Below are 12,553 nucleotides of genomic sequence, written 5' to 3'. Positions count from 1 at the left end.
GACAATTTTAGTTTGCCAAGTTTTTAATTTTTTTTCTAAATTGTTAATATTATTAATTTTCATGACAAAAATTTGGTGTCGCAACATAGGATCATCCATTGCATTGAGAAAGGTATAGTTAGACTGCGATTGCCTATCTCAGTAGAGTACTGCAGAATGATTAACGGCCCCTGACGGCAGTATGCTCCGCTTACCACGGCTTTTACCATGTACAAGCTGAGTAATTGCTAGGGCCCTCCATTTTTAAGGGGCATTTACATGAATATCGCGAGAAATTGTCATTGGGCATTATTGATTTTCATGTGCGGTATATCAAAGAAAAATCTGATGGAGAAAATGTCCCAATGAAGAGTGTGACGACCCACCATCCATCAAGGCTTTCTTGCCCTTCTCACTCATCTCTTTCACCCTCTTCCTTAAATCACTATCCTGCACCATCACCTCCCTTATTCCTCTCTCTATCTCTTCTGCCTTCACAACCTTCGGACTCTCCCCATAAAAGTCCCTCCTATACTCCATCTTGATTTCCACAGCCAATCCCAACTCCCTCACCAATTCAAAGGCATTTAATTGTTGCTCAGCGTACATTGGCCACGTGGCAACCGGCACCCCGAACCATAGACTCTCAAGCGTCGAATTCCACCCGCAGTGAGATACGAACCCGCCAATTGCCCGGTGGGCCAAGATCGCCACCTGCGGGGCCCACCCTATGACCTTTCCAATTCCAACCGCCCGATCGAGGAACCCTTCGGGCAACACCGCCTTGGGATCTGAATAGTCACTAGGGGACGCAACGGTCTCCTTTGGTGGCGCCTGGCGTAGAGACCACAAGAACCGGAGCCCACTCCGCTCAAGCCCCCATGCTATCTCTCTCACCTGGTCCTCACCAAAGCTTCCCATGCTCCCAAAGCACAGGAACACCACAGACGACGGAGGCTGATCATCTAGCCACTCCAATACATCAGACTTCTGTTGCGCCTGCTTTGAATCCGATTGGCTATCATCACTCTTTAGGTTCAAGATGGGGCCCACAGGATACAACGGTGGGGTTTCACCATCAGAAAGAGAATCAAGAGCGTGCGATTCCAGCTCCATGAATGTATTTACCAAAATACCCTTGGTTTCTCTAAACCGTTTGGCATAGCCGAGGATCGCCTTCGCGCCGTCCTTGTCCAGAAGCACACTGGGCAAGACATTGGCGGGAACCGAGTTGACGAAAGTGGGCAGGGCCAACTCAGCATCCGAGTCCTTGAACTCACTCACTTCCTTGTTATACACGTCACGAATTCTCTGCAGGTTAAACAACAACCCCAGAAACCCAGCTGGTGAAGTGAAGAACATGTAAGTAGGAACCCCAAATTCATCCGCCACGTCGATCATTGTTGTACAAAACATGTCGATGACGAACCCAGCGAGCCGAGGCCTTGAATCGGACTCAGACTCGGTGAGTTTGGCGACCGCGTTTTTGACGTGGGGTTTGTGACTTTCGATGAACTGGTTGCGGAAGGAGTTGGGGCTGATGTGGTTGTCTATGGCAGGAACTTTTGGGAGGGTGATGAAGTTGACACGTGGCGACACGGGAGAGGCCTCGAGGGAGGCTATGTAGGACTCGGTGCCTTTGGAGTCGAAGGGCAGCTTCATGATGAAGACGGTGATGAAAAGTCGGTCGTGTCGAGCAACGAGGAGCGTTGCCATCTCGACGGCGGAGACAAGGTGGCCCATGCCGGCGGAAGGGATGAAGACTAGCTCTGAAGCTTTCTCCATTTGGGGAAGAACAAAGGGAGGTTTTAGATATTCTGATGGAAATGAAAAGTTCATGTCGATGCCCTTGATATAATATTGCTACAGTTGAATGTTGGAATTAATAATCTTTGCTTAGGTCAAGATACAGTGATGACGTCATGCCTTTGCTGGCATTGGTCAGAAGCTTCCTCAAGCTCATTGGTAAAAGAACAGATTGCCGCCTGGCAATAAATTAAGCAATTAATCATATAGTTACGTAGAGGAATTGAAGAGGTGATAGATATCCCAACGATGCAAGTGATGTGCTGCTTTTGTCGATAATACAATTTTTATACCAACAACTTTCCTTCTTATAATTTATATGTTCACAATTTTGGCTCTCACGATTATGACGTGGTTTGCCGAGTGTTTAATCTCTATCCAAATAGTTGATGTTGTTAATTTTCATGACGAAAATCTGACGTGCCAACATATGATTATCGCACAGGAGAAATCCACCTCAAGTTTCAGTCTTGAAAATCATTTGGGTTTAGCAAATCAGACTGCGGTTAAGAAAGGTAGCAAACTATAATTACAATATACTAAAAGTGCCAGAGATACACCTAGAAAAATGAAAAATAACTCAAAATGTAAGGACTAAAAATTGACTTCTAAGAGGTCGTTTGGTATGGCAAACTGTCATGGACTAGATTAAATAATGAGGCTGTCTTGAATTAGCTTGGATTAGCCTAAGCTGGATTAAGTACTAACCTACATTTGGTGTCTTGTCGACTAAGAAGCTGTATTGTAAAAATAATGAAGACCTATATTTGGTGATGTGTCGGACTAAAAAATAATTATTGTAATATTTAAATTTAATTAGGGATTTTGAACTATAAAAAATATATAAATTCAATTAGGAATATTTAATTGGGGCTGATGTGTGAAAAAAAAAATTAATTAAAAAATTAAAAATATTGAAAATAGGAAAAAAAAAAAAAACCCCATTCTCTCCTTTCCTGTTCCTTCCACTCTCTCTCTCTCTCTCATCGCCGACCTTGAACCAACCCTTAGAAATCTATCATTGACCCACCCACATAGACCCGCCTCGACTTGGACTTAACGCCTACAAACCCGCGCCTCCCCAACCTACTCTCTCTCTGCTGCCTAGGAACATGGGCTCGGTTTCGGCCAATTCGATCAACAACTTGAGAGCCTCTTGTGCCGGGCCTCATTGTCGTTGTTCAAAGCCTCCATCTGCAACATCATCATCACTATAGTCTTGTTGAGTTAGTCTAATTCAGTTTCTCATTCCGCCATAATGACTGATATTTCTATTATGCATTAGAAATATGTCCTTTACTTTCTATTGTGCATTCATTGACTGGTAATTCAGTTTCTCATTCTGCCAAAAGACCATTTTGCCCCTACAATATTTTACTAGATTTAACGTTGACTTTTTGATCAGGAAGATTTTTAGAATTTTGACTGTACCGTTGCATAGAGCATGACGAGTTGAGTCTGTAGACACATAATGAGCTTGAATCGGATTTGTGACCAAAAAAAATACGATCAAAATACCCTCAGTAGCATCACCGTAATTTTTACGAAAAAGGTTTGATAAAAATCTGGAAACCCTCATTTTCTCTCTCTCTCTCTCTCTCTCTCTCTCTCTCTCTCTCTCTTTCCCCGCAACATCTTTCTTCTCTCGCGACGGCAACGCCCAGCCTGCCACGTTTTGGCTAGCACTTCTTTACTCCAACTACCAAAATTGACGGGGCAGGTACCAAGATGATTAGGCCACCGTCCTCTTCCAACCCCAGCCAGGCCCCGCTGCCTGCCACCGTGTTTTCACCGGAAAATCGAAGAGAAACGGCCGATTTTTCACTCGAAATTCTCCGACTTCGTTCTCCGTCATCCAGCCACCAATTTCGGCGAGTGAGATATGCTTTCTCACCTACTTTTCATGATCTAACTGATGGTTGGGTAGGATTTCAGAAATTTTAAGCGTTGATAGATCAATTTTCAAATTTCAGTTTGGCTGGATTTTGAGATGAAATTCCGACTACTTCCGGTCACTTTTTGGGGTAGGCCCAAGAGCAAAAGTGTCTCCAATCGATGTCTTGAACCTATGATAGGAATATTGGCCTGAAATTTTGAGGTTTTCCTACGAGTGGTATCTTTTTGGACACCTACGTGCTGCCTGCGCATGTGGCGTCGCGTGGGCATTATAGCGGATGGGCATTGTGTTCCGATGCGATCCCCTTATTGTCACGAGCGCATAGGGGTGCTCGGATTTCAATTCGGATACCGTTTGAGTCTCGAACGGATTTTGCCTATTGTACGTTATCCGGGTTCGATAGGTTTGAACCATTGGATCATCTTGAATTTAATATATGTTAATCTAGGCATTCCTAGGATTGTGTAGGAATTCACGGATCGTGGATCGGAGTACTGGATTTTCCGATTTAATAACTTAAAGTTGGTGTTTTATGATAACCGTCTGATCGTGAGCGATTCGACTGTCCGTTTCGGGCCAAACTTGCAGGACGTGTATCTTAGACCTTGTGGAGCCCTTAGAAATGTCTGGATCGTAAAATAGAGGTCGTAGGTCCCGTGGGCCCCGTTGACCTGTTTTGGAAAGTTTGACCGCCCGGTTGACCGAGTGTCCCCCGAGGCTATCCCATCATCCGAATTGGATAGTTGGACCTTAGAACGTCTCTTTTTCCTCGTGTAAATGGACATTGTTTTCAAATAAACAGTATGGTTTTGTGATGGAAATATTATGCATATAAATTTAATGGTTTATTTAAATTCATTGAATATTTAATAATTGAATTTATTATTTTCGTAAAGTTAGTGATATACGTGGGTTTTGACATATTTGTGTATTTTGAGTTCAATTATATAATAATTGAGAATGTGCTATCTATGTTGAATATGTGTGGGATACTTGGGTTGTTGTTGTGAGGTTGTGGAAAGAAATGAGTTTAGAATGTCAGTTTTAAAGTGCTATAAGCACTACTTTAGGTACCTCACTGGATAAGGGTTTTAAGGAAGGAAATGTCTTTTTAAAATATTGTTATACGGGTTACGAACTCCACCATCATACGTACCTTCCCTCGTTACTATACACACACGGGCCGTGTTTCGGACGTATGGGCTTCCTTGGATATGGATTCTGGAATGAAAATGGAAATGGATATTTGGAATATGGAAGATACTTGAATAGGTTGGAACTCAGACGCCCTTGAAAGGGGTTCGTGGACCTTTAGGGGGTAGTCTGCTCGCGTAGGACTTCTCACAGGTGTACGAGTCTTGAGGATTCGGCTGTTCGTGCTTGCTGAGAGTTAGTCTCCTGGTTGGACGGCTCGTTCCCTAGCCACATGGTTGTTGAGGAATCCTCCATGTGGTCTAGTCAAACGATCCCCAATTGGATTGTTTTCCTCGGTACATGATGTGCATCATCGTGTGTACATCCCCTTGGATACTGATACTTGGAAGCAGTGGATATGGATACGTGGACGCACGGAAATGGATATATGGATATGGACATGTGGATATGTAGATCCTTGATTTGGGTAGTCTGCGCGCGTAGGACTTGTCATGGGTATACGAGTCTTGAGGATTCGACTGTACATGCTGGCTGAGAGTTAGTCCCCCGGTTGGACGGCTCGCTCCCTAGCCACATGGTTGTTGAGGATTCCTTCATGTAGTCTAGTCAAACAATCCCCAGATTGGATTGTTTTCCTTGGTACATGATGATGGTTGGAGGTGGTGTAATTATATTTATACATATTAAATACATATATTTGAGGATTTGTTTTCGGGTTGAGATATGTGAGGTTGTGCTTTGTGATTACCCTAGATTGGTATGAACGTCTGAGTCCCAGATTTGGGAAGTGTTGTTTAGCAACATGTGCCTTGAATAGGGTATGGTTGTACGGAAAGAATTGATAAAAGAAAGGAAATCATAAAGTGTTTAGGGGTTGCCTTGTTAAATTTGATATAATAAGGAGTCTAAAGTCATTCGTCGGTTTTTTTTAAAGAAAAAGGTTGTATATTACTGGAGTTGTGACTGTGGATGAAGAACTACGGGTGGCTTAATCCCTTAGTAATGGTACATAGGTAGCCTAGGGTCCCACCCAAGTGCAGTTTTGAACTAAAGTTATTTTGGTCTTGGGATGATTTCGGTTTCGACCTTGTCGTTGGGCATTAAACTCGTTTGAAAACAAGGCTTGATTGATTGATTTTTCATTTTCCCATTTGACTAGTTGGGTGTTGTTGAAATGTGGTTGTGATCAAGACAGTTTTGGAACCCATTGTGAATCGTTGTACGTTTTGGGCTGAGGCCTTAAATATACTTGCAGTTGTGTTAGGAGGTTAAACCTCGCCTGATTGAAAATTGGAAAGTTAATTTTATATTGATTACAACAATATTCAAAAAATGATTTGAGTTCCTTAATTGCATTTCTAGTTGTCCTGCCTTGATTTATTTGAAGGTTGGAAGCCTTGTCTGTAAATTGTGTGTTATTACATTGTGCCTGCTGGCAGTTGGCTTCTTAAATTGTAATTTTTGATAGGTTGAAAATTTGGGGTAAGTCCGATTTATAGGGGAGACTCTGTCAAAATTTCGGCACAAAGCCTCGTGCCCCTATTCCTATTTGGGAAATGAGGTAATAGTTTTAGTAAGTGGGCCCGGCATAGGTACAATGTCGGAAATTCCGCAGGATTCGTTTCAGGTTTCCGAGGAATTCGGGGTGGGTCTTGTCATTACTTGCAACTCTCTTTCAACCCAAACAATAAGTCCTAGACTCCAAACACTAAGCCCCAGGTGAGGCATGAGCAGAGAAAGAGAGAGTTCCTAGGTCTTCAGATAACCTTGAGTCTACACTAGGATTTTAGGTTTACTTTCTACCCATAAGAGAAAAGCCAGTAAACTTGTCCTAATGAGTCTCCTTTTTAGATCAAACTCTTGCAGCAGTAGCAGTTCTATAGCCAGTATTAGTAAGGTCCCATACATAGTTAATGAAGAACAAACTGAGTATGAAACTAGTAATAAAGTCGACTAGAAAGATTGGATTATTCCCAAAGTCCCCACTACAGAAATTTATAAGAAAAGATGGTCTCTCTCCTCCTTCAAAAGCGCAACCCATGTTAAAACAGTTGAGCAAGTTTATGCCCTTAGTAAAGAACATGAAACCTGACAATTACTTAATCTTGAGTCAATTAAGAAACATAGGAAAGATGGAAAACAATTTCTTGCATATTGGTCTTGTTCAAGTAGCAGTCAAACCTCTAACAAAAACAGGTCTTAATGCTTCTATTTTGCTTTGCCTAAGAGATGCACGATTCACCAATTTTAGTGACAGTACCTTAGGAATAATATAATCCAGTTTGTTTATTGGTCCAGTTCACTTTGATTGCTACCCTGATTTCACAGTAAGCCTTAGTGATCCCTATATATTAAAAATCTTGACTTTAAATATTAAAACTGCAAGTTATGAGATCTTACCTAGATCCCAACTTTTAGCCTTAGTCTATAGAATTTATTATAAAGTCACAGGAACCAATATGAATTTCCAAGCCCTTAATAAAAGTCCTAAAGATCAAAATTTACTAATCCAGAGTAGACAAGCAAATGCTAACATAAGAATTCTCCATTCTATTAAATGGTCAGAAGTCACCCTTCCCTCATATTGGACTCTAGCAACTTAAAGCCAACCCACTTCGGTTCAACATAGCCTATTTAATTTGGATTGTATCCAACAATACTGAGATGACACAGTCAAAATCAACTTTGGAAATCAACCTCTAAAATTTTTAGTACAGCTAAAACAGTTACCAACCCCTAGTCAATTCCGTAGGCATAATTCTGCGAGACATTCATTCACAGGATCTACTTCCACTATAGAAAGAGATCTAAAAATAGAAAAGGCCTCAATTGATTTAAAATTAGAATCCCTTAGGAAAAACTCATCTCATGAAACATCTTTATATACATCATGTGCACGGTGTTTCTAACATTGCTTAGATTACTTCTTTTTCATTTTTGCCAGGTGACGTCATGTATTTGCTGGCATTCGTTTAGTCAAGATTTGATAAAGTTATTTACTCATAACTGGTTTTGGTCTGACAAGTCGTCGTGGACTTGGCAGTAGAGAGTCGGCATGCCCTCAAATCATGGCTCTTGGTGTCTGATACTTAACAACACAACTTCACAAGACTCATCAACAAGGATGAGGTCAGAATTTAATGAGTAAAAACATGTTCGGAATTGTAGACCAAACACACAACTTCACAGGACTTTTCATAAACCACATTTTACGTTGATTCTCCTGTAGATTCTATGGATTGCCACTTGGTTCGCAGAGTTTTTCTTTTTCAAATTCAAAACAGTACTAGTATTTAACAAAGTGGAAAAGGTTACTGCTGCTCTATTTTCGGGGATGCTCACACCACTTGCTGAATATTATATCTTATTTATTTTAGTACAACTCAATATTCCCACATCATATACCATTCATTTAACAACATTTTCCTTTTTTTGGTATGCACCACAAAATTGAAGTAGAAAGTTGAAGAATAGAAATTGAATAAATATATCAACCTCAGTTCATGTGGTGAAGAAGGAGCATATATATATAGAGAAAATTATTAGAATTAAGAACTTTATTAAATTCATCTACTCATGACAGAAACAAAAACAGTAGGAATTTCTCATTTTTCTAGGACTTTCCTAATATATCAAAGGAAAATCTGATCAAGAAAATGTCCCAATGAAGAGTGCGAGGAGCCACCTTCCGTCAAGGCTTTTTTGCTCTTCTCACTCATCTCTTTCACCCTCTTCCTTACATCACTATCATCCTCCATCACCTCCCTTATCCCTCTCTCTATCTCCTCCGCACTCACCACCACTTGGGTGTCCCTCCTATAATCCATCTTAATTGCCACTGCCAAACCCAACTCCCTTACCAATTCAAAGGCATTTAATTGTTGCTCCGCGTACACCGGCCACGTGGCCATCGGCACCCCGAACCATAGGCTCTCAAGCGTGGAATTCCACCCGCAGTGGGATACGAACCCTCCTACTGCTTGGTGGGCCAAGATCGCCACCTGCGGAGCCCACCCTATGACCTTTCCCATCGCAGCCGTCCGAAATAGGAACCCTTCGGGTAAGACCCCCTTAGGATTCGAATAGTCACCAGGGGACACAACGGTTCCCTTTGGTGGGGGCTGGCGTAGAGACCACAAGAACCGGAGCCCACTCCGCTCCAGCCCCCACGCTATCTCCCTCACCTGGTCCTCACCAAAGCTTCCCATGCTCCCAAAGCACAAGAACACCACTGACGAAGGAGGCTGATCATCTAGCCACTCCAATATATCCGACTTCTGTTGCGCTTGCTCTGAACCCGATTGGGTATCATCACTCATCAGATTCAAGATGGGACCCACAGGATACAAAGGCGGGGTTTCACCATCAGAAAGAGAATCAAGAGCATGTGACTCTAGCTCCATGAATGTATTTACCAAAATGCCCTTGGTTTCTGTAAACCGTTTGGCATAGCTTAGAAACGACTCCGCGCCCTCCTTGTCCAAAACCACACTAGGCAAGACCCTGCCGGGAACCGAGTTGACAAAAGTGGGCAGGGACAACTCAGCGTCCGAGTCTTTGAACTCACTGACGTCCTTTCCATACACATCGCGAATTCTTTGTAGGTTGAACAGTAGCCCAAGAAACCCAGCAGGTGAAGTGAAGAACATGTACGTAGGAACCCCAAAATCATACGCCACATCGATCATTGTTGTGCAAAACATGTCGATGACGAACCCAGCAAGCCGAGGCCTTGACTCGGATTGTGACTCGGTGAGTTCGGCGACCGCGTTTTTGACGTGGGTTTTGTGGCTTTCGACGAACTGGTTGCGGAAGGAGTGGGAGCTGAGGTGCTTGTCTAGGTCTGGGACTTTTGGGAGGGTGATGAAGTTGAGACGTGGCAATACGGGAGAGGCTTCGAGGGAGGCTATGTAGGCCTCTGTGCCCTTGGAGTTGAAGGGTAGCTTCATGATGAGGACAGTGATGAAAAGTTGGTCATGGCGGGCAACAAGGAGCTTCGACATCTCGACGGCGGAGACGAGATGGCCGATGCCGGCGGATGGGATGACGACTAGCTCTGAAGCTTTCTCCATATGGAATAAGAGAGGTTTCTTTGTTATTTTTTTGGTCAGAATGGAATAAGAGAGGTAGGTTTTAGATATTTTGATGGAAATGAAATGTTCATTTCATTTCTTCAATATATGTGACCACAATTGAATGTTGGAAATTTCATATAACTGGTTTAAAACTACTTAATCTTCCCATCTAAAATTCAACCCATTTCTTATCTTCATAGTTTTATTAACTTACACCACTATGTTTATGTTGAAGGACATAAAGTTTGTTTGGTCACCATATGTTACGTAGGCTATCGAATTATTAGTTTGGTAGCTGTCCTTTCACAAATTTTCAATATGCAAATGGAAAAATACCAAAAAGAAAAAAGAATAAGAAAATTGTGGACTCGGTTTAGGTAGGCTGAGGGAATTTGTGTGTAGAGGGTAGGTGTTCTATGGTAGAGAGAGAAGGAGGAAGGGGATAGGGAAGGGGGAATGGAGGAAGGGACTATGAAGAGGGAATGGAGAATGGATTTCAAGGTTGGGTGAGATTGGTTGGAGCTGCCGGTGGCGCACATGGGATGGGAGAATGTGAAATTTTTGTTTTTCAATTTTCATTGTTTTGCTATCTTGGACCAATAATGCAATGAAATGTTTTCCGTTGCATGAAAGTCTATCCGTTGCATGGAAGTCTATCACGATAAAGTAGAGTACTGCAGTCTAAGCTGGACCCCGCTTCTGTTAGAATAATTAACATGATTAATGCCCTGATTAGTGCCACTACTACAAAACTGGGCAAAAAGCGTGATCCAAAGGCGACAAAAAAGAGGGTCATGTCCTTTTGAATCACATTGGACACATATATATAATATTTGTGTCATATGTAGAGAAGACATAATAGTGCTATAGAGCACAAAACATAAAACATTTTCAAGACTTCTTGGAAGAAGAGCGACCAATATAATACAGGGCACGCTCAATACTAAGCCAAATGGAAGAAAAGAGCCACTACTCATACAGGGTATTCTAGGGGTGGCATTTTAAACCGAAAAACCAAAAAATCGCAAAAACCAACCGATATTTTACCGCAATAAAATCGCAATCTCGGTAAACCGAACCGCAATCGCGGTATTAAGAACCGAACCGTATTTACGGTTACGGTTGCGGTATTTGATTTTCAAAATTTGCGGTTACCGCAAACCGCAAAGTATAGCCGCACGGCTATACTCTATGAATAATTAAGTAAAATTGTAAACCCTTCTCTTCTCTTGAATTGGTGGAAAGGGAACCAAACAAGATATCCTATTCTTTCACAAGTTGCCAAGGATATCTTTGCAATTCCAAGTTCTACGGTTGCTAGTGAAAATGCTTTTAGCCTAGGCAAGAGGATTGTGGATCCTTTTAGAAGCTCTTTGCATCCTAAAATAGTAGAGGCATTAGTGTGTACTAGTGATTGGCTTAGAGCGGACGAATTTTCCTTTTACAAGGAACCAACAGATGATGAGGTTGAATTCTACAAGGAAATGGAAGATATGACAACTTGTAAGTAATTAGTTTATTTATGCTAATGTTATTTATGCTTCTTCTTATAATAAAATGTACTAAACTATGTTGTTTTATTTGTAGATAGCATTGGTGCTCAAACAACACAAAGGGGTTCTTCAAATCCACTCACCACCAACACTTGAGTTTGTAACATTGGTGTATTGCATTTTTCCTTTTAGTTTGTAACTTTAATTAACTGTGAATTGGATTTTTGTTTTTGGTTGTAACTTTAATTCATTTTGCTTTTGGTTTGTAAATTTAAAGGATTTGGAATTGGAATGCTTGAGAAGTTTAACTTTAATTGGAATGTTTGGAATTGTAACTTTAATTTTCTTAGGTTGTGAATGCTTGAGAATTGGAATCGATTGTGAATTTATATATGCTTGAGAAATTGAGGTTGTGTATTTATTTATTTACATTGTAAATTTATATTTTTGTGAATGCTTGAGAATTTGTGGTTTTAAACCGCAAATTCGCGGTAACCGACCTCATTTTTGCGGTTTACCGCAAAACGCGGTCGGTTTACGGTTTCAAAAATCACCAAACCGCAAATAGTCGGTCGGTTTGCGGTTTGAGTAAAAATTCGCGGTTACCGAACCGCAACCACCCCTAGGGTATTCCATCAAAGATCAAAGAATCATTTAACTAAGGATATGAGTCATGACCATGCACAACACTACTATAGACAGAAAACATGCTTTTTAACTGACCTGAATAATATGGATAATGCCTTTCCGAGATGGCAGCTTATTACAAAACTCTGGCCCAGATCCCAGTGTCCAAGTACACTACCAAAGGCCGTATGGACAGACGTGAGCACCATCTGAGAAAACCTGCTTTGGACAACTGCTGACCTGCCCAAAATCCAGCATAACAGTAGATTTCCATCTGTAAATACAAGTGTCGTGTTGGATAACATAAACCTAAGATGAAGTTAAAATCAATTAACAAGACATGCCAATATACTTGCCATAACTAGCTGTCTCCCTTGTGCCAAACCGGACCATCCATAATTTTAGGAAGATTGAACCATTTAATCCAGTCCATATGTCCTTTTTGGGAGCTAGAGGAAAAGCATCTGAAAAAGGATTACTGTCGTGTCCACAGGGACAAATGATTGATCCAAAGCAAGTTA

At 41.5% G+C, this 12,553-nt stretch overlaps 2 protein-coding genes across 2 annotated transcripts; both read right to left on the bottom strand.

Moving 5' to 3' along the window:
- LOC18782003 (putative UDP-glucose flavonoid 3-O-glucosyltransferase 3) lies at positions 72-2,136 on the bottom strand. Its single transcript, XM_007215227.2, has one exon. It carries the CDS (start codon positions 1,816-1,818, stop codon positions 313-315), a length of 1,506 nt encoding a protein of 501 aa, XP_007215289.2. The 5' UTR covers positions 1,819-2,136; the 3' UTR covers positions 72-312.
- On the bottom strand, positions 8,377-10,078 carry LOC18784019 (putative UDP-glucose flavonoid 3-O-glucosyltransferase 3). Its single transcript, XM_007215236.2, has one exon. The coding sequence runs from the start codon at positions 9,907-9,909 to the stop codon at positions 8,470-8,472; it is 1,440 nt and encodes a 479-aa protein (XP_007215298.1). The 5' UTR covers positions 9,910-10,078; the 3' UTR covers positions 8,377-8,469.

Source organism: Prunus persica, chromosome G3, assembly GCF_000346465.2.
Source record: "Prunus persica cultivar Lovell chromosome G3, Prunus_persica_NCBIv2, whole genome shotgun sequence".
Taxonomy (NCBI): Eukaryota; Viridiplantae; Streptophyta; class Magnoliopsida; order Rosales; family Rosaceae; genus Prunus; species Prunus persica.
The sequence above is the reverse complement of the archived record's forward strand: the minus strand, read 5'-3'. Positions and strand labels throughout refer to the sequence as shown.

Coding starts and splice junctions, on each gene's coding strand:
- LOC18782003 (XM_007215227.2), bottom strand. CDS start 1,818: ATGAACTTTTCATTTCCATCAGAATATCTAAAACCTCCCTTTGTTCTT.
- LOC18784019 (XM_007215236.2), bottom strand. CDS start 9,909: ATGGAGAAAGCTTCAGAGCTAGTCGTCATCCCATCCGCCGGCATCGGC.